Source organism: Carassius auratus, chromosome 38 (genome assembly GCF_003368295.1).
Source record: "Carassius auratus strain Wakin chromosome 38, ASM336829v1, whole genome shotgun sequence".
Taxonomy (NCBI): domain Eukaryota; kingdom Metazoa; phylum Chordata; class Actinopteri; order Cypriniformes; family Cyprinidae; genus Carassius; species Carassius auratus.
Genome location: NC_039280.1, coordinates 8,123,185 through 8,146,754, shown reverse-complemented (window position 1 = coordinate 8,146,754; position 23,570 = coordinate 8,123,185). Strand labels below are relative to the sequence as shown.

At 37.1% G+C, this 23,570-nt stretch overlaps 1 protein-coding gene and 1 long non-coding RNA gene across 2 annotated transcripts in view; both read left to right on the top strand.

Moving 5' to 3' along the window:
- The window catches only part of zcchc24 (zinc finger, CCHC domain containing 24), a 33,373-nt gene that overhangs the window by 5,135 nt on the left and 4,668 nt on the right, over positions 1–23,570 (top strand). Inside the window, exon 3 of the mRNA XM_026223818.1 lies at positions 21,917–22,081. Coding sequence (XP_026079603.1) covers positions 21,917–22,081 — 165 coding nt within the window. The remainder of the gene's footprint in view (positions 1–21,916; positions 22,082–23,570) is intronic.
- LOC113056898 (uncharacterized) lies at positions 11,567–18,795 on the top strand. The gene is made up of 2 exons (XR_003277763.1): positions 11,567–16,516; positions 16,659–18,795. It is a non-coding gene; the product is annotated as an uncharacterized LOC113056898 (long non-coding RNA).

Here is a 23,570-nt window from a genome sequence, read left to right as displayed (position 1 = left end):
AAAATGTGTGTATATATATATATATATATATATATATATATATATATATATATATATATATATATATATATATATATATATATACACACATTTCTTTTCATATATGAAGACACTTTTAAACACTGTCTAAAAAAATGTGATATGAAGTGACATGTCTTTTTTATTTAATTTATCTTTTCTCCTATATATCTTTTTGTCCACTATTTGAGTAATATTAGATGTGTAAACCTTAAAAGACATAATTTCAATTCATTTCAACCGTATTTATATTGTGTGGTTCAAAATAAACATTTTTCCAGAAACAGATTTACAGTTAACTTTGACAGTCCTAAAAATACATAATAACATATTAAATTTCCTCTCGAATTATCTTTGCTTTGAAAGTCTGAAAAGCCCTGGTCTATAGGAATCTGCACAATGGGGTTCACTAAGTTGGTATCACCCTTTCATGTTAAACAGCTTAGTGAAACAAATACTAAAATAACAAAAGCTGAGTTTTATTAGGACAAAACACCACGGGTTATAATACTAGTCTGAGACCAGTCAGTAAATCACTGTCAGAACTGTCCTGTTTTAAATTTCAGTTGCTTGTGTGAATGCCAGTGGAAACACAAGAAAGGTCCTGTCCCCCGATAGTGTCCACACCTACTCAATTCAACACTGCTGCAATTTACCTCCCCCTGGAGTCTCACTTTCTGTGATTTACTTTCCGTTTGTCTTATGCCTCATCCATGTATTTACTCATCAGGATGCAGCGATTCCTGCCGGTAAGGACAGTTGAAAAATGATGAATGTGGTGAGTCTGAGGAAATGAATTCCTGGGTAAGCTGGTCCCCACTAAGGGTTTGTCCTGTCCAGAGGACCACATACTCCCTGCCAACACAAACACTGAGGATTTGACTTCACAGGGCACAGTGGGACCTGTGATCTAAAGCCAGCGCTGAGAATCACATTCTCATGCGTTCTCCCAGCGCACCACCTAGGTCTCCATTCGTTTCCCAGCAGACAAGGTGCAATGGGCCAAGATCCCCAATCAGGGCAGGGACCGAGTTTCAAAACACAGCCGTCCCAGGGCCTGAAGCTGGCTGTGGCGGGGGTGTCTCGGCCAGATAGGAATTGAGGAATGTCATGGCTCGGTTGGAGCAGAGTGTGGGGGCAGAAAGTGTAGTGGATATGTCTTCTGGTCTGTTTGGTTCAGACTTGCATGTGCCACCTAGGGGAAGTGGTTCTGACCCTAGCGGAGCTCCACAGGGAGCGCTAGTTAGAAAAGAACACCACCGAGCAGGCAGCTGTTTGAGCAACTCTGCTCTGCCCGGGGGCAGCTAGTGAGAGTTATGTAAACAAGCTTGACTAAACGGGGGAACAGTTTTGCCATGTCATTCATTACCCAGAATCCCGAGACCTCAAAAAGCTGTGGCCCAGTTCTACTTGTTTATATTATACCAGTTGAATATCTGATTGTTTCAGCCGATGAGGCTCAATCTACCCCTCATACAGAGGTGTGGTGGGCTTTCCTCATGGAAAATGTGTGCGCTGGAATGCAGCTGGTAGAACTGTAAGAGCCCTGCATGTAAGCTCAGCTCGTGAGTCATGTCCTCTGCAATGCATCCCTATTGCCAATGCCCTTTTTTGTGTCACAGTCTCTTAGTGACACTGGATGTCATTCACTTCAAGTATTCTGACTCCCACCCGCACCCCATCAATGTGAGTCTTGTTAGGAAATTGTCGAAACATGGTACAGGGTGCAGAAAAGAATGCCTTTTGTTGTACGGAGAAATTACTACAGGGTGACAATCATGTTTCTGTCTCCTACTTACATTTACCCTGCTTGATGTGTTGTGTTAGTGGCACTGTGCAACAAATGGGATGTTGGATGTTTTGAGTTTTTGTTGGTAAAAACGTACTAGAAAACTTTATTCATGCAGAACATACCGCCATTGTTCATTATTTCACTTTTTTTTAAAATCATATTCTTTTCTTTTGAGAAATTACTAAATGTTATAAATATTAAATATTTCTTTAAAGAAAATTCCTTTAATTTGAATTAATGTTTAATAAAAACTTAATCAAATTTTACTTCAACATGGCATGTTTGGTTGATAAAAATAACATTTTGGCAGATGGGAAAATGCTAAATTCAATCAAATAATCACACATCTTATGTATTAATTTAAACATGCATTAAAATTTAACAATAATAACATGTTAAAACCTGAACACCTATATTGTGAATTCTTTATTTTTAGTTATTCATTTTCTGTGCTTATGCACTTTGCTGTAGTAAGAGTATATACACCCTGTGATTTGCACATTCTGAATCGCATTTAACTTAGTTCAGGTTGATCTCCGCATTTATTTTATTGCAATACAGTATTTAAGCTGTTTACATTTATGTTGTGGATTTATGTAATTAATCTCATATATGTAGGGTCTAATTAATTAACTTTCCAGTGATGCACTTCATTTCATTTTACTGGTTTTCCTTCAGCTCATGCAGCTCAATCATTATTAGCTACTATTATTGGATTTTTTTCCTATAATCTTATAATTTCTAGATTTTTAATCTTTAAAAAAAACATTGTTAGTGCCATGTAAATGTCTTGCAGTGTTTTTCTCATCACATTTTGTCAACAATATCATTGAAGCTAAGTAGTTCAGCGTGTGCATTTTTTGTAACATTTTTGTCAGTAATTTTTTCTGAATTTGCATGGAATTCAGCGATAAACCAGATACAGTAGAGTAGACTCAGCTGGTTTCTGTAGTCTTCATATCCTTTGACGGGAAAATTGTAGATTCTCTTATGTTAATCAAAAACACATGAATGCCATTGATTTCATACAGAGCTCTCATTATTCTTTTGACATAATGCATCTCTTGTTCAAACTGTAATCATGACAATGGAATGTGTGTGTATATATATTTATAGCTTTATTTCGTCTACCTCCAGTTTCCCAAAGTTCTGTTTTTGAGTAGCTTTTTACAGTTGAAGCCTGTTTAGTATTCAATTTATGTGGAGGTTTCTTGATGTTGCAATAGGTTCTGAAATAGTTAATATAGGTAAAATATTATTGTAGTTTTACTATTACTATTTTGCGATTTCTAATGTTTATTTTTTTATTAATCTCATTATTTGCCATTTGTGATGGAGCTTTCATTCTTTCAAGTCTGTTTTTTTTTTCAGCCTAACACAAATGTTACCAGTATGTTGCATTATTTAGTTCCTCTAAGTGTTTTGGGCCACTTAAGTCTATTGATTAAAGGTGGCAGATTCAACACTCTAGAGGCTATTTTGAACAAATGGTGTCCCATCATCATCCACATGAGTGAAATCTACCCAGGCACTTCACAGTCTGCCAACTTCATTACTACCAAAGCGAACACCTTTGTGAACTTGCAAGTTTTATTTCACCGATCAGTCTGTCCGCCGTTGGTCAGAGCGAAAAAGCTTTTATGATTAGTTGTCGCTGTTATCATTATGTAAGATAGTGAAATTGTAAACATTAGCCTGGGGTTGTGTAATTTTCGGTCGACAAGAAACCTTTGTTTGAGACAAACTTCCATTACCACTGCTCCCGCCTGTGAAAGGAAAACACTCTGATGTAAGAGGCAATCACTGAGCTCTTAGGAGACAGTCACCTTCTCCTCAGTCTCTTGCTGAGATAATTACATAAACATGGCTCTAATAGGGAGCCAAAATGACAATGCATTTCCTGCTTCTTGATAGAAACAAATAAATAGCTGTAACTGCATGCATAAGCAAGTCCATTTTCAATCCGAAACTGTGTCGGGCTCGAGTAATGAGGTGTGAATATGTATTGTTAAAATGCTTTGTAATATATAGTGCGTACTTGGACATTTGACAGTTCTGAGAGCGCTAGAAAACTTTTAACGACTTTATCAAAAGCCACATACATTCAGTGATGTGATATAAATCACAGAACCCTTGGTCAGATATGGATTTGTGCCTAAGTGTGCCTTTGTTGTAATGTAAACTATATATTATCTTTATCTGTTTTCTGCACAATTAATCAGGCAGTTGTTTAAATCTAAAAAAGATTTATGAACTGAGTTAAGAGTTGATTCTCTTCTGCTCTGAAACATGCTGTCAAACATTTCTGGTACTGCTGTATAACGATGCAAAACTGCTTCAGAAATATTCATCTTTATAAACAATCTTTTTAGTTTTGAAATCCAACTTCAACTGACTATTTAGATAAACATACAGTTAAACATTTAACTTCATCAGTTTTGGATTTGAATTTAGTGTCATTTTGTAAAAACTGTGCAGTTAAACTGACATGGATCACATGGTTCTACTAAAAAGTAAAATGTTTTTATCATAGTTGCCTGCCATTGACTGAGTTTACTGGACTTGTTACAGAGAAAATCAGCTCCAAAGTTTTTCTACAGAGACTGATGTTATTGTAGGCAAATTGCACTTAGTAAATGAATCTGAGCTGTGATGTTGCTTCATAAATCTGTTTGTATTCATGTTTGTTGAGAACAGCTGCTCAGTGTTTCTCACAGCTTGTCAATTTGCTGTCCTGGGAAACAACCAGTCTGATGTTGCAATGCACATTTAGTGCTCACAATCATTGTCCAAAAAAATGTGTTTGGGTTGTTTTAATGTATAGCATAAGTATTTCTGAACTTTAACGATTCATCTAGTTTGATTATTATTCAATAAAGTTTAAAAGAAAAACGCATCATGGTTAAGCAGAGCTGTTTTCGATGATAATTATGAAAAGAAACTGTTTTTTTTTCACCAAATGATCATATTAGAATGATTTCATAGTAAATGAAGCATAAAGCGACACTAAAATCTGCTTTCGAAAAACATTAAACATTTTTACCAACCCCAAGCTTTTGTGATAGTAATGTACATATACATCAGTACTGTATATTTATAAATTAGAAATGAAAGTGAACTTGTAAGAAGTGCATTAGACAGTGATTGGGTGCCTCTTCACTGAAATGCATCTTAATAAGCATCAGTTTCGCCGATGGTGTGATTAGAGAAAGTCCTTGTCAGGATTTCAAAACAGTCAGCTGATGAAGGCCAGCGCTAGGGAGAACACACTTAACACACTTCCTCAAAACGGAAATCAAAGTTAAAACAATATGAAAAGCTGGTTTCCTGCCAGCTGCTTTGTGTTCTCTACACAGAGAATAGCAGTCTTCCTCTGACTTTTGCTGATACAACTGGAAATGTGCCTCCCTCTTTCTGTCTTTCTGGCCTGTAGATATCCCTTTGCATGAGACCTCTATAAGTCAACATTCAGAGGAGGATAATGATAACGTCTCTTCAAGTGAGAGTTGTGATCTGTTGTCCTATTTAGAAATGAGTAGACCGCAGATGTGACTGGTGTTCTGCTTCAGTTGTTGTTTTTTTAAAGCATGTTTTCCTCAAAGAGATTAATGAGGACAAATTAAAGGGCACAGTGGCATTCTTAGTCTTAAAAAAGACCCTCAAAATAATGAGAGATTTCTGCTTTGTGCAGACAGGGTATATAGCTAGGATAAAGAGACTAAGACCTTCAACCCTTCACTGATGTGGACCAGAGTATTGAGTATAATTATTCAATAAATCCATTGCAATTATCTTTTTATTAACTTTTATTTGTCCAGAATCCTTCATAAAGTTTTCAATTATTTCTCAGTGAGAGGTTGTGGTCATGTCTGGTCTTGTGAGAACAAAAGTTAATGAAAGAAAACAAATATGAGAAGTGGATGTCAACACTAATATTATACAATCTGCTTGTAAAAAATGACTTGATAAACTTTAATTTGTGGGCTTTTGATTATGATTAGGAGATTTTCTGCATATTTAGTCCATCTGGGTTGTATTCGGTTCTCTGGGCCTTTTCTTACTGAGACCAGACTCATTTCTTCAAGGCATAGTTCAATAAATAAAAATGTCTTTTATTTACTCATGTCGATCCAAATCTGTGTGACTTTCTTAATTCTATAGAATACAAACGAAGAGATTTTGAGAAATGTCTCAGTGATTTTTGTCCATGTAATAAAAGTTGTAACTACCAACATTCTTAAATATATGTTCTTTTGTGTACTACAGAAGAAACCACTATATATTTTTGGGTGAACTATACCTTTAAAGTGATGTAATGTCACAGGAAGTCACCTTCTAAATTATAATTGTTCAAAGTCGCTCTTGCGTGCCACTAACTTTTAAACCATAGACAAAGCTGCCATAAACCTGCACAAGGTCATTGGTATTGTTACCAAGAGGTTGTTTGTTGTTTTAAGACTATGTACGACCTACGTTCCTTTGATTACATTGTACCAACCTAATAACTTTAGCAGAATGACCATTTGTTTGTCCTTATCTAACATGGAAACACATCCTGCCCAGCTTAGAAGAACAGATAATGTACAACCATGAGCAATCTGGTATCATATAAAGAGATAACCCTGACAGATCCATCCTTCTCACCCGAGTCACTAGATTCCGAACTGAATTCCATCGCTCATATTTTGACCTCAGGATGTGAAAGGGCTGATGTAGAGAGTCTTCTATTCAAAATGAATATTACTGAGCACTAACTGGCAGTGTTCTTACTGAGGGCACACAAGCACAGTAAGACGGTTTCAGAGGAATAACACAGCAAGCTTTGTGTTCAGGTCTGAATCGGGACCGTCAGGAAGGGCCTAGTGCTGGGAATGGCCAATGTTAATTAAGGGTCCTATTGTTTGTCTTTAGAATCCCCAGACATAGGGGTCAGGAAGTCAGCTCGTATTGTTCCCCCAGTGGGCAGCCGACTACAGCACAAGCGGGGACCACAGATCTTTTTTATTTTTTAATCACAGAACAGGCAATCTCCTGTTGGACTTATATTCTATTAGCAATAGAGTCTGTTATTATGGAGGACCAGGGAAGACGTTTTTATTTTTTTTTTTGGAGAAAGTCTATAATATGACAGGATATCTATCATTCTGCAGACTGACAAATCATTGAGCAGAGGCTTTCAAGCCAGGTAACTGTCTCAAGAGCCAAATAATCATCACTTCAAACTGACCATAACTTTATTAATATTACTCCTTCCTCTTTCTTCTTGACATCAAAACATTTTTAGAAGTAATAATACATTTACAGACTATTTATTTATGCAAATAAAATGGATTTTCTGCCTCTCTGGGGTGTTGTAAACATTATTTAATTGATTTAAATTCATGTTTTAAAATATATCCCTTTGACTTACATTAAAATGTTTGGCATTAGTAATCATAATGATGATAGTGGTGATGTTATTGTAATTTGTGCATTTTGAAATCGGATTGGTTTTCTTTTCTCAGTTTATTTCGGACAGGACAAAGTTGCATGCATTTAATGCAGTGTTTAATTTACACAGAACCATTCATAATATATATATATATATATATATATATATATATATATATATATATATATATATATATATATATATATATATATATTCAGCATTGCAATTCCCTTAGATCAGCAAATCTAGTTCTAGATTTTGGAATGATGATGATTATGATGATGATGGTGATGGTATCATTTTTGTTGGTAACTCAAGTGGGTGAACATTTCATGCCACATAATAAACACTGAAACAGATCTTTTATTTCCAGATATTCCCCAATGCTATTTCCGTTTATATGCAAAAATGGACTTCTTGATGTTGTAAGAATGACATTAAGAATGACATTAAGAATGAGTTAAACCCATTCTGTGGTGTACTGGTTCTTGAGCTCGACACAAAGGGCATACAAAAGAAGCTCTTGTAGCGAGCTGGAAGGCCTGTGTTGTTGAATCACTGTGGCGGCTGGAAGGGCTCAGGGAAGTAGTGGGGGTGTGGGGGAGAGAATGACTGAGGGGGGGAAGGGCAGTATGGGAATGTTTTTACAGTCTGACCTGTGATCTTCCTTCCATTCTGCTCCAGTCCTTCTCTGACACACTGAATCTGTGTGGTTCCTGGTCCTGGAGCAGCCCCCGAAAAGTTATTTGGACACTTAGTCATGTATAAATGTCAAAATATCAAGCCAAAATGACATTCATTTTTCAATAGATTCTAAATTAAGTCAAAAAGTATTTAAATACTTTCTTATGTTAGTGGCACATGCCCATAGTAAATGTGATAAACCATGTGGTTACTCTGCTAGGACACCTGTGTGAGTTTGACTTCACACATCCACCAAAAATTGCAGTTGGTTAACATTCATTGCAAAAATATCTATAAGGTTATTTAAGTCGTTTGTTTGCAGATGCAATTTGGTTTACTATTTAATGCAATACAAGTCATACATTTCTAATTGTCCAAATACTGTACTTTTTGGGCCCACTTTACTGTGTGTACATCTTTTCAGAGATCGTATATATAGTTTTAGTGCTTGTGTGTGTGTGTGTGTGTGTGTGTGGAAGAGAGAAACTGGGAGAGAGCGAGGCTATCTGAGAGAAGACAGTGAAACCGGCTGAAATGTAAACCGATAGAGCTTATCTCCATGGCTGGAGACATAACAGACAGCCCTCTCTTCTGGACACGGCTGAGAGCAGCTCATCCAAGGAACGACATGCGTTTACATGGATATTTACTACACAATAAATCCCTTGCAGTTATCAGTCAGATAAACAGATAGCATGAGGATACAATGACAAACCACACTGTCAAACAGCTCACATGAGCACAGCCACATCCTAAATGCTCCAAAACAAACGTACGTTTCAACTAAAGAGAAAAACGTGTCTCCCTAACGAAAAAAACAGTGGTGCAATATGTCCTCTTCGCTATGTCAACCATGTGCTCTGAAATAAGATGGAAACATTTAGATACATTACCTCGATCTTTTTACACACAGGCCAATCAACCTGCTCATGTCACTCATTGCTTTGGTAACTTAATCCCATTTTGCAGCTGTACAAGTCGTTAGGGTTAGCTGGGCTGGCACAGAGATCCTTGGGAATTGGGTTTTTGGCCATTACAGATGCAATAATCTTTTGCATTTTCAGAAATAACATGGGGACGCAATCACTATTGGGAATTGGGCTGTTGTGGGTCTTGTGTCATAGTCTGTAGCAACAGATTTAGTTTGTGTAAAACTGTTGCTATGCCACCATCTGATACAGTCCACAATTCCCATCTCATGTGTCATCCGTTTTCAAGGACCACATGTTGAATTAAGAAGATGAAGATATGCGTGCCGAGAGAGAGAAGATTTCAAACCCAATCAGAACCAATTAACAGAAACTTCAGAATTATCGATGTGAGATATTTTGCCAGTGCCAGCTAGTGTTAATGCGAACCCCTAACATTTTTCCAGGGAAACTGAATACATAGAAAACATTTATCTACACATTGGGCCAAGAGAAAACGTTCTCCTGAGAAACCGAAGAACACAATGTGCTCATTCATAAATGAAACTCCCACCCGTACTCTTTTCAAGTACAACACCAATATGAACCTGTTAGCCCGGATTCAGTTTTATTAATAACATAGTTAAAACAATGTTTTGAGAGATATTAAAGGCTAATCCCGGCAAAGCGATTTCAGATATGATTCATATTAGTTTGCTAAGACAAGTAAACATGCTCTGGTTTGTTTTAGGGGATGTAGGGCTTACTGTACCTGTATTACAGCCATTCTTTTTCAGCTTGAGAATGATGTTTTTGAAATGTATTCAGCCAGGACACTGTTCCCAGAGACAGTATGGCATCATTAACATCCTTTTTGGGAAATTGATATCAGATATTTCATTAGCTGTCTAGCAGGGTAGCCAACACCATTTCCTCTGATGGACCAACACAAACTGCCTTAGTTTTGTGTGGACAGTATTTCATCTGAATATCTTGGCAAGAAAAGTACCGCAAAGTTTTGTTGAGATGTCTTTTTTTCTACTCTACAACATCAAACAAAAGAAAAAGGTTCCCATAACTTCTGGTTCATAAAATGTCACTCATAATGTGATTGCTCTCTTGACTGACAGGCCTCTGCGATAAGGAAACACATCGTTTATAACTCTAGATCAGTAGTTGCCGCACACAGCCAACAACACGTGTCTCTGGGATGTCTTTTCCTGTAAAACTAGAAAGAAATGACCTGGAATGAAGCTCATGATCCTTGAGAAAAGACTAAACAGCTCTTAGTGTGCAGGCCCTCTCAGAACAGTCTGTTTACAGTCTCTTGATCTCTTCTCGGTTACCGCTAGCAGGTCGGTTTGACGCAGCAATATGTGAGAAATTATGCAGTTGTAGGCGCCACCAACATTCATATCTTCTAGATGAATCAGATCAATTTACATCTTATCCAGATTTCAGGAAATTGCAGAAATATGGTTATGACTGTTTTTGTGTTCATTAATTGGATAATTAATCTTAGGAAAAACAATGCAAATGTATTAATTACACAGCAGATTATTTGCAGATGCAGTTAAGATATGCTTTCTGTATATATTGATGATTCCTTGTAAATATGATGATTCTTCGAAAAGATGGTTTTTTTTTTCAATAAATTTCCTTGGTAAAAAAGTCATATATTTAAAATACATGTATTTCATACTAAGTATAGTTCGAATTTATTAGCATATTTACTGACATATTGCTTATATAAAAATTATTATTCAACTTTATTTGGAGTACTACGTGTGCACAATGCACATTTCTTGATATTAAACCTTAAATGTGTTTTAATGTCACTATTGATGGATTGTATGATCTGTGAATACTATTGGCCCTTAAATACATAATATTTAAAGTGTACTTGCAATAGTTCCACTTTAGCACAATCAAATATACTTCAGTATATCTTTAGTTGTACTTTAGCACTACAATTGTTAAAGTGCAAGATTAATTGTTCCAATTTAACAGACTTAAGGCACTTTTCCACTGTGTGGTATGACTCGGCACGGCTTGGTTTGGCACAGTTTGCATTTCCACTGCAGTTTAGTATCGCTTTTGAGTGGGCAGGATTATTCACGTCATTATAGCTGCACCGCCTCTACTGCCACAAATCCTTAAAAAAAACTTTTTAATTCCGTGTTGCCCCATCACGCACTCGCTGAATCCCCTCCTCTACTATCAAAAAGAAGAACATCTGTAGTTCCACAACAGACAGCAAAACTTTTTGGTTGTTAAAAAAAGGTGCGCTCGTTCAAAGCGATGCGTCCTTGATCCTTCACTGGCTGTGCTGATTTAAATCTAGTGGTTCTTTTGTGTTTTGTTGCAAGTTCGGTGGCGCAGGTAGTGACGATTCTCTCCAGCAAATCCGTGATCAGTAGAGCTTACATGTCACGTTTTGGTAATGGTACGGTTCATTCAACCGAGGTGGTACTAAAAGGAGTACCAGATACTGTACCCAATGGAAACCATCCCGTAACATGCAGTGGAAATACTCCATTAGTTATACCAGTTTAGTATACCAAAAGTATACTATTTATTAAGTACATAAATATGTAATTGTATTTGTAGTAATACTAATTACACATTAAATGTACTTCAAATACTTTATAGTATATTTATTTTTCTCTATAGGGTTAAACTTTTATTCAACAAGCCAAGGATGCAATAAATGATCAAAAGTGATAGCAAAAGGCTTATACATTTTTACACAAAACTATTTTAAATAATTCAATCATTTTTATTTTATTTTTCATTCTTTAAACAATTCTGAAAAAAATTGTACCATGGTTTACACAAATTTTATCATGGTTTACACAAAAGTAAAAAAGTAGCACAAAAATCAGCACTAAATCAGCATATTAGAATGATTTCTAATAACTTTATCATCACATGATTAAAATCTTAAAATAGAAAATGTCCATTTAAATTGTAATATTTTTTTCCCACAATATTGTTGTTTTTATTTTTGATCAAATAACTATAGCCTTGGTGTGAGAATGAGAGGTTTCTTTTAATAATATGTAGGAGAGCATTACAACAAATGGCCCTGGATGCTAAATCATGTCTGAATTAACACACCACCCTAGTTTGAAAGCAGCAGAGGTTAGTGGCCTCACTGACACTGCTGTGATGAACTCCTAATTAGAGGAGGAATGCCAAACTTGCTTGTCTAACCGGCACAGCGAGCCGTCTTGCCTGACAGTGCACAGAGAAAAGGTCTTTATTAAAGCCCACATTTGTTTTGACTAAATTGAAATGGGAAAATCAGTGTTATTTCAATATTAAGCTTCTTTGGGTCCTGGATTCAGGTTTTGATCTACAGTACAGGCCCACTTAGAGTGTTTACCCACATGATGGCTAACGCTTGTGTTTGATAAGCCCTCTTGAAAAATATCAGTGGTTTGCCAGCTATTTGCCTGTCACCAGTTTCAATTGAGTGCCGAGATGATTGCCTAACACCAGTTTGTGGATATGTTCATGCCTTCAGCTTTGCCAGTAGACTACAAGTGAGCTTGAAATAGTATTTTATTATTTAATCCTCCTTTATAGTTTTTAAACATTCACTTCAGCTCGATCAGCATGGCTCAGTTAACAAAGTTGGTGTCATAACTGCTGCTTTCTAATGCTGGATTGATTGTAATTCAGTGTAGCAGTGTATTCAGATTAAATATTTTTTATTTGCAAACAAATTGAAATTATTTCAGTAAAGTCAGTGTTGTACTAGTTGCAGTTCTTCTTTAGGGCTCTTGAAAAAATTTAAATGGACTTTTATTTATTTATTAATATTTATTCAGTACTATGTAGCTACTCATGTACAACAAAAGGCAGATTGCCTACTTCCCTTCACAAGACAAAAATCTGCAATTGAGATGACTGGGAATGCTAATGGATAGATTATAGACATCCTTGAGCTTGACAAATCAGTCAAGACTTCAATCAAGTCATTTTCATCGAGAAATTATGTGAGTAATGTTGTGGGGTAGTGCGCACATTACCTATATCATGTCTCTTCGATTGTGACATTATTGTCATTATTAATGTGTTGCTGCATATCGCTTCATGTCATCTATGTGGAATTTTGGCAGGTCAGGTCTTTTGGAAATCCTCTGTGTTTTCTTTCTGAAACTGGGGAAGAGATGAACATAACAAGCACTGTGGTATGTTAATAACTAGTTTATTTATTTGTGTGACTGAATGCAATTTTGTTGCCTATAAATTAGAAGAATGCTGGATCCCAAAACATTATTTATTGAGTGTTATGTTACATTACTCCAGTGGAGGCTGCAGAATTGAGCTCTTTGCTGTTTTTGCTATAAAATCCTTTGTTTTGAGATTTTGTAACTTTTTGTTCATGACTGTAAATCTATTTGGAAATGTTGCACAAGTACAAGTACAATGCACAAGTAGTTGCTTAGGATGTTGCCCCATGAAGCCTTTTCAGAAACCCTGGATACTCTATTAACTTACTTGGCCGGTTGTCATAATCTGAGACTGACTGATTCACAATGACCTCTGAATGTCTGGTAAAACACCTACTTGATGAGTCATCGTACCAAAACAGCTTATTTGTAATGATTATGCAAACCGTATTTATATATGTAAACTATAAGATGGATAGTTCCAACTATAAATACTGACTGGATGAGCTACATTCAAAGCCATGCCATCTATATTAATACACAGAGTTGTTATGGTGCTTGGCGACCATAAGCAGCTGACAGTTAAGGTTATGAACTAGATTATTGGTGTCCTGTCTTATATCTGTTTCTGCCTTTTTATAAAAGTAATAAGACACATGAGGTTGTGTGTGATTTTTATTTTAGGGAAGACATTAAGCCGAGAACACCCTTTAGCTGAGATAAAATCACTGTAATGAATGTCCTCTCATTGCTTATAAAATGCTTTATTAACCAACAATTTGCTAACACAATATAAACAAGACATTTATAAATGAATCAAACATCTGTAGTTTTTTTCTTTTTTAATTCACCAGTGTAAAATGTTTTAATGCAGTGATTGTGAATGGCTAGCTTTTATATTTAGCACTGTAGAAGATACGAATGCTTATCTCAGCAGTCAATCCTGTAAAGGAGGAACTGCTAGTGGGCAAATTTAGGGCTCAAGCAATGCCTGTCTTTGTGTAACTAAAAACTCCTATATAGCTATGTATAATTTTTGTACATAATCATATGTAATATTTATGTCAGGCCGGATCTGTACATCTTTCACTGACCTAACCCCAGTGGTACTTAACGTACTGCAGTTTATAAATACATCTGTATGAATAAATGGGTTTATGTTCTACAGCTCGATTTAGCATAAAGGCGCTCTCTTTCACTTAACTTAGTATTTAGAGGCCAAGCCTGAGAGCTGCCTACCTCTGCATCCCCTGTTTCTTCCACACTAGTCAGTATATATGGGTTTGGTCTAGCTATATTAGTCTGGAATCTATGAAATGCCAGCTCCCACTGCCAGCAATCTCAACATGTTCAAGCAAGTGAGTGGACCATACTTTAAACCACTAACACAGGGGTGTCAAGCTCATTTTAGGTCACGGGCCAAAATGGACTATGCGTCACTTAATGCGGACTTACTTTTATTTGATAAACCTTGGTGAACCCATAGAGGGTGCTTGCATGATTCATACTCACATATCCAGGATTAATTAATCAATATTGGATCAATGTGGAATTTGACCGGAGACCTTTAGATAATGTATACTATACATACAACAGTCATAAGTAAGGAATGTTAATTTAACAGTGACCACAATAAAGCATGTATATAGTAAGTCTTATAATTATTTATGATGATTGAGAAAATCTATGAAAATCTGCTTCGTCACGTACAGATCCAGTTTTGAGTCAAAAGTAGGAGACGTAGACTGAGTGCCACAATTTGTTTTAAAAAAATGTTTCTTTTTGCTGTAACCCAAGTTAATCCATCCTGCTGTAAAAAGCAGAATATTATGAATCTCTCGTACAGATATAATAAATGTTTGGGAATGTTTTCATCGTAATTAAATTCTTGGAAATTCGATTAGACTTCTCCACGGGCTGTATATTGGGACTGTGGGCCATATGTTTGACACCCCTGCCCAAAAGGATTCTGTAAACCCATATATTTTAGAGCAAGTGTTAGATTGCTGTTCACTTTGGCCAAATGTCTGTTGTTTAGTGTAATCTATAACATATGTTTCAGTTCTAGAAAATGGAGGTCAAGGGACAGCGAGTGCTGTGATTCCCATCACTGAACGTTCGGAAGAGGAATTGTCGTATTTGTGTGCATAGTGCATCATGTGTGACTCATTTACAATGGACCGAACAATAGGAATCTTAATCAAAAGATTTGCAGCTAATTATCAGAGTAAACAGTGTAGTGGACCCCTCAGGAATGGCTAAGTTTGATCCGTGTGTGTTTGGCGAATCAATCTCTTCTCCGTTCTGGCCAACCCAAACACAGATTAGTAGAAAGTTGAGTTTTCTTCCCCCTCAACTTCGATGTGGGGTAATTGAGCACGTTGTATCTGGTGGGACTGGTGTTCCTGTGCTGTGCCGAGCGGAGTGTAGTCCCATGGGAGCCGGGCGAGAGGCTCCAGCACCGGGGCCTTCATTGTTTATTCTGATGGATTCCAGATGCTGGCAGAGGGAGCAGCCAAACTCCAGGGGCCTACGCCAAAAAACCAGGAAGCAGTCCAGCGCTATCTGAAATACTTGGAAAACATTACTTAGCTTTGTAATAACCAAGAAAAGAGTGAAAGGGCCAAAATCTGCACTGAATTTTCAAATGCATTACTGGTGACCACTGGACATGTGTTGGTTTCACAACTCAAAATAGTTGTTTCAAGGAAAATGTAAGGTCCAGGGATATTTGCTTAAGAGAGTAGCGTTAGCATAGTTGTTTTTCCAAAACGTGTTTGAATTTCAATATTACTTTAGATCTGATGTTGTATGTTGTTGAAGAATGCTTTACAAAACCTGTTAAATTTGTTAAAGTAGCAACAAATCTTTTCTTCTGTGTTGTGATGTATATCTGAGTGAAACAGATTTTCAAAAAAGAGAATATGTGGGGTGGGGGATTGGTTCAATGCATCGACTTAACGGAGGCAGATTTAAATGTGAGCTTTAGTAAGAAAGGGTCAGGTTTTAAGTAGACTTCATGTTATTTCAATGGAAGATTATAGCGAATTATGGCATTTTAATAAAAATAAGAGGTCAAAAATTAATTAAAGAAAAAAAAATGTGTTTAGAACATTTAATTTTCATTTCACGCCAACTGTAATGTACGTCATAAGCCAAAAAAATAAATAAAAAGTGTTTTCACTGTGTTTATTACATCTAGATTAAAGTTAATTAATTTTTTTTATGTTAGACAAAACTTGTTACAAATGCTAAAAATGTATTAAATTATAGTAAAGTTAATAAATGAGGTTCATTGTTAGTTGACACCCAATACACAAACACATTTTTATAAATTGAACCATGTTGCAAACTGTTAGCGGTGACATCATTATACTGCTGAGGTGTTAATGACTATTTCTTTGTGGTTGGCAGCTTCCTTTCCTTTTTCTTAATGAACACAGATCCAGTATCAGCTACTCCGACACCGATCATCAATAAAAAATGTCAAGGCTGAACCCAGGTCAGCAACTAAAGCTATAACATGTCTACATAAACTTTTCTTGCTTTCGAATATCTCCCAAAATTTGTCCGTGTCTGTGCGTGGTTGGATTGTTTTTCCTAACACTGAGGCATTGTGAGCTGAGAGATTTATCATTTCACAGCACACCTGTTCCCTCTTGTCAGTCTCTGCGATGCTGTCCTTGCATTTCGGGCGTAAAAAGAGACAGCTGCACCCACAAGAAAAGGACACGGAGAGACCCAAGAAAACACTAGCCTCATTTAGCCACCCTAGTGGGGATTAATAAATAACACCAGCGTGCACCTGACTGGAATGCTTGCTCAAGTCCGGCCGTTCGCGGAGCACTCCGGAAATCGCACACAGGCGCAGCTGATGAGCTCCACACTATCATTCTTGTGTGTGGGACACTGGGAAAGGCCATCTGCAGGCTCTGTCTTGGCCTTGGCTGAATCTCCTCATCCAGGCCAGACAGAGCTCCACTTGATCCATTCTCACATTGTGATGCTAATGGCTCAGAGCGCAACACGCGTGGGTACATTCATGTCTGTTTACATGTGCTAAGCATTGGGATGACACATATTTATGTAAAGTATTTCGAGACAAGTCACACTTAAAATATCTAAATATCATCTAATTTAATCATTTTTAATTTCTAAGTAAAGTTTTATTAATTTAATATTTTGTTGACTAAAGCAAAGACTTTTATGCAGTTTTAAGTCTGGCTTAAGTGTCCAAATAGTTTAAATATTTTGTGGCCACTGTACATGTGTTTGTGTGTGTGTACATGTATATAGGAAAATATTCTGTTCAGCAATTATTAGTGTTTTTTGAGTTTTTGAGAATTTTTTTTGATATTGGGTGATATTTAGAAGAAGCATGAATTTGAATGTTTGTGGATGGCCATCTATGCAGGTTTCATGATTAGCCAAATTTTTTTTGTAATGCATTTGTGAAGGCAAACAAAAAATAAAAAAAATGTGAAGACTAAAATAAGTGTTTGGATTTTTGTAGTCTCCTGTTGATTCTTTTCCCCAAGAGTTGACATGCATTTCCTTGCAAAACCAAACTTCAGCAGCCTGGGCCAAAGAGGTGGTTTTTTTCAATTACCTCCAAGAATTCGCTAAAACTGCATAGTCACCCTTCCAAGAATTCCTCCATTTTGCACACAGACAAATGTGGTAAATTACTATTACATTTGTGGCCTCTGTAGATCTGCATTTTCTCTCAAATGGATGGCAAGACCCTGTAACACCTCCATATTATGTTAAACTAGTTTGCTTTGCTGCCATTAGACAACGATTTTAAAAAGATACGTTTTTGAAAGATACCGTCATTTGACTTTGATTTTTTATTATTTTTAAATTGCCTTTGAGTTTTTAAAGGACAACTGAAATACATCAAATGTAAATTTTCTGTTGGAAGATTATTTGATTCTTTTATTAATTTGAAACATTTGTTTACGTTTTTATTGATTGATTTTATTTCACTTTAGCAGGCACTTTACTGTAGAAAGCAAGCAGAGATGCAGGTTTGAGTGTATTTACTTGCTTTAAAAAGTGGATTTAAGTGGGCTCTTTTATGAACTCGCCCTGACCAGACCCTTTGTAGCATTTCCCGCTCTTTTAAGTCTTATCTCTCTCCAAACACTGAATCCCTATCTCCCACGTCTCTCCTCTGGCACCCTTTTGTTAATCTATATAGTCTTGATTGAAAACAGAGGGCTGATCTGAAAAAGGGATTTTTAAAGTTTCCCATGTTATACCAGTGTGGAACCCATCTGCTTCTGATTTCCTTCCCCCTTCAGTCCTGTACGGCCTGATTGGAGGAACGTCTCCAGCTGTGAGCAATGACTGCCGTACTGTGGTATTTGTCCTGTTGCGGGGAGGTTGGCTCTGCTGCGAGGACAGCCAGAATCGCCCCCCTCTTTCAGTCTCCATAGGGACCACAGCTGGAGGAATGGTGAGAGGAGACGCTCGATCTGATTTCTCTTCTCCATAAGTGTTTACAGTCACTGGATACTTCGATCTCTTCGATGTCATAAGCATTCAGAAGCTCAGAAATGTTCTGCTTAGTCCTCACAGTGTGAACCCACTGTCATTTAAGGCGGCTAGGATTAACAATGTGGGGGTCTTTGGAACAAGATTCACTTTACTGAGTGTTGACAGGCAGAAAATATATTTTGGGTGTGTGTTTTTGGTGAGTGGCTGTTTTTGTCTATTTTTGCTCCAAAAATAACTTTAGAACTCGCTTGAACAGCTGGATAGTGAGGGCCCTTTCTTCAAAAAAACCTGCTCAAAGCTAATGCAAGTAAACACTGACTTGTGACAGGATGGGAGAGACATATCAAACACATCAAATCAGCTATTCATTCAGTGTTGCTCTTATCGAGTCCCTTTCCTGTCTTTAAAGCTGTTTTCATTGGTCAAACAGCCAGATTGATTTACACAAACCTGCTGTGTCCATTAAGCTCGGGTCGGGTTGAAATGGTTACATTACTTCCAGAGCAATGCATTGGGTAGAACTGTGTAAACACAAATCTGCAACACACAGGCTTCGGTCAGGATGTGTTTAGACTGTGGCATTTCTGACAACGCCATTAGTTTGTCATTTCCCTGGTGGTGACTGTAAGTAGAGCGTACACTCCGCTGCTTTATTTCCTCTGAGATTGTTGCATTTGGAAAATAATGTGTGTTTTGTTTTGAGCAATTGCTTATTTTGTGGGAGGAATATTTTCAGAGCTAAAACAATAGGATAATAAATGTTGGGTTCCTGGGTTTGTGGATTTTGATCCGGTGGTTAGTGCAAGACTAATGTGTTTCAAATGAATTTATTTAAAGAAAAAAGTCCATCTTTTTGATTTTTATTTCACTCATATTTAACAAAACATTGTTTGTTTGTTCATATTTTATCCCCTTTCCATTCCTGCTCTTAGGTCTTAGTTCCTCTCTATGACCTACAGAATGTCAAATTCACCAGGTTTCCTTCTCACTGCCAGTGTAGCTCTATTGGTCTAAAATCTATTTAAAAAAAACAACCAAAATAGCTCAGACTACTGTAAACAGAAAATCACTCCCCCTGAGACCTCTGCAGTGCTGGATATATAGAGCCTTTTTCACAGAGTTGTGAATTCTTCAAAACTGCTGATCAAATCTCTCTTGTGGAGATGGCGTAACTTACGAGTGCCTGTCCTGTCTTGTCCAGTTGCGATCCGAGGAGATCTGCCCACTGTTTGCTTTGTGGTACAGTTTAGCAGGCAAGGTGACCGAGGTTTATACAACCCTATATACTAAATATACACCATAATCTTTAAAAAAAATTCAGAATTTGTTTTTTGTATGCTCACCAAGGATGCATTTGTTTGATCAAACATGCATTAAACAGGAAAATAGTCAAATATTATTGTAATGAAAAAAAAAAATTCTATTTGAATATATTTTAAAATGTAATTAATTCCTGTATTGGGAAAGCTGAATTTTTAGCAGCCATTTTTCCAGTCTTCAGTGTCACGTGATCTGCAGTTTTGGTTCTCATTTATATTATAAATAAAAATAGTTATTTTAAAATAATTTGTAATAATATTTCCCAATATTACTCTTCTATGATATAAAGCTTTAACTCTATCCATCCATGAACTAATACTATTCTTAAAAAAGGGCATCTGGCACACACCTGAGTTTCAGACCATGGGGGAGCCCTCGACACCAAAATCAAACTCCATGTTGAGTTAATTACTAAATGTTTGAAGGAAACCAGTGATGGAAAGCAGTGGTTCTGACACTAGATATCGCTGATTGTTTTGCCTGTTCTCTGATTTAGGACCTCCCTCCCACCAGACCACCAGCATTATGATAGCACAGGGACTGGAACCATCACAGGGATGGCCTTGCGTCAGACTTTCTGCAAAGTTTCAAAGTATCGGCAAAACAACAGGCACAACCGTCATGCTTTCCAACTTTTGTCGACAGTTTTGTTGTCAGTGGTTGACTCATGGTGTTTAAGGTTGGGGAGGAGAGCCTTTTGCATGAAGTGTGTCAGTTGGCCAGTTGGCTCTGGGTGGATAGAAGCAGATGCTAATAAATTATATCACTTCTTTTTTGCTCATATGGGACCTGGAACTTCATTTCCAGATCCTCTTACCACTAAAGCAGCTTTAGGCATCTCCTTAACAGTTTGGAATAAACACTCTGGTATCCACTGATTAGCTATGCAAGATTATACACAGTTGGATGCATGGATTCACATCCTAAATCCTGTTTAGTGTCACAGCAATTTGGTAAAAAATCATATACACTCATGGAGTATGTGCTCATAATGCACTACTAGCCACTTTTCTATTCTCTTTTAGGAGAGCTGAGTCAAAAAGGAAGCAGAGGGTATGTAATAATGTTCTCTCTGTGACCAGAAAGCATACTGAGACCACACCGCAATTATCTGTTGAGGTTTGAATTCACTTACATAATTAAAATCATTAGAATTCCCCATATACAGAGTTCTCAAATGTGTGTAGTGGTTTGGAGTTTGAACTCTCCAGCAAAAAGTCTGCCATACCACACATAGCATCTTGTTCAGTTTAGAGAAAAAAAAAAGAAAAAAAAAAACGGGTCACATTTCAAGTTAGCAGCTCTCTGTGAGTATCAACATTTTGTTTAGATGTTTTTTCTGTGTTTTCGCAGAGCAGCATAGAATCAGTTGTGACAGGGTTTGACAGACTCGAGTTAAGCGTTTTAAGTGTGTTTGGTTTGGACAAACTTCGACCAAAATGATGTTTGTGATGCTCAAAGGAAAAACTTAGTCTCTTCTTTTCGCTGTTATAGAGGCCTAGATATTGATGTCAGCATTGACTCACTTAGCTGAAACTATTCCCATAATTTAATAATCCTTGTGAGAAAATTATCCGTTGTAAAAGGGAAAAAAGGCAATCCTATAGATTTTTAATAATTAGTCATGTCTCTTGCTCACCTATGCTTTCTACAGAACATCTCAAAATGATTATCCAATATTCCATTCTGTAAGTCTGCAACGTCCAAACTTTTATTTTTAATTAATTTAAACAAACTGTGCAGAACTTTAATATCAGCCACTGATCGGTTATTGTCCATAATATGAAAATAATTATCGGCTTATCGGTTTCAGCTAGAATTTAATAAAAATTACAAAGCGGTTTACTTAACAAAACTGCACGATGATTGTACTCAATAACATCAAAGATTGCTTGATGCTTTAATTATTTACATAAAATTTGGTCAGTCACAAATGTATACAAATTTTCCACAATCCGCAGGAACTTCAAATGACTTCCGAGCTGCACTAAATCAGAACTGTTTCTGCTGATCGGACGAATGTAGATTTTCTAATCTGAGCTCACATTAATCAGACTCTGTCTCTGACATGTCCTCTCAGGCAAGACCCAAAGGTGAAGGACTGACTCCGTACCAAGGCAAGAAGAGGTGTTTTGGAGAATACAAGTGCCCTAAGTGCAAGAGGAAGTGGATGAGTGGGAATTCCTGGGCCAACATGGGACAGGAATGCATCAAATGCCATATCAATGTTTATCCTCATAAACAGGTATATCATTTGTCTTTTATCAGCTCATATAATCTGATACTCTATTACTAAAATACTACATGCAAGTTGTTATAATCCATCAGTTATCTGAGTAAGCACATTCGGTGGAATCTTCCAAGAAGTTCTTATAGATGGGGCCCAGCAGGTACCCTTGAAACTTGAGACCCAAACTCAAGGCGTCCGTCTAACCCAAATACCCTTATAGGGGCCATTTTTCAGGAACTAAAATGAACACTGAACTCATCTGAAGTTAAATAATTTTTTTGACCAGAATAAAATCTGTTTGTTTGGATATTTCTATATGAAACACACTTTTAGGTTATCATATTGTAGTGTACACAATAAGGCAAGGGTTAAAGCATTATTTACTCTTAAATGACATCTGTAGACATGTTTAACCTTGTTTTCTAAAGAAGCACTACACAGTCCTAGGCAGGTAGGCATGCGAATAGCTCTTGGGAGGGAAGCATTCACTGCATTTACCGTTACTACAAGTAGTTTTGCATCCACATGCATTAGCAGCCGTCATACCGAAGGAACCAGCTGTTGAGAAGGCCAACTCTTCCACAGGACAGAGTATTATGGTTAATTCCCTTCTGACAAGCAAATTCTTTAGCTTTTCAGTCTCACCTACTTAACATGTTTCCTGCAGTAAGCGTGTGAGATGTGCAGCGCACTGCAATATATATCAAAAGGCATTTAAGGGTTTGCAGCTGGCCTTCTTTCCCTGTAACTCAAGCAAACATATGAAAATTTCAGTTTTTATTGTTCTTTCACAATGGAAATCATTCTTCCAAGTTGTGCAGTATGGAAATCGCTCAATACTCCAGACCGTAAAGTATTTTATATCTCCAGCCTCTCCGATGGAGAAAGTATCGGAGTAGTGCCAATGCCACACTGCTGCATAAAACAGTCAGAATGTGCTCAAGAAGCATGCGTCCGGAGATCCCTGCTTTTATCATTCTCATATTTAACGACATGCACAGGGAACATGGCTGACATCTTTACAGTATGAGAGCAGACATGGAGCAGAGGAATTATATAAAGTCCTCCCCAAGCTTCCTGGGTTTTTTGGTTTTGGCAGGAGTTTGTTCTGCTTATTAAGAGCATCAGGCTGCAGTTGCCAAATTATTAATTCACAGAGGTATTAGACATTTCCTCTGGTTATCGTTCACAAAAGCCTTTGGCTCACAAGCAAACACTCCCTCGGGTTACAGCACTGTCTCCTCCCAATGGCCCGTCGTAACCTGGTTTTCCGTAATTCACGGAGCGCAACCTGAGATCTACAGGAAAGAATAACAAGATTGTAAAACGATCTTCTAAAAGCAACAGGTGGTAAAACAAATAATTGCAAAAGTATTATTTGTGATCAACAGCCAAAAAGATTTGGCTCGTGTATGTCTTTTGCATCACGTCCAAGACAAAGATTCGCTATAGAGTCTTCCCTCCCATGAGTGATGGAATCCTGTAGGCACCTAAACTTGCTTGG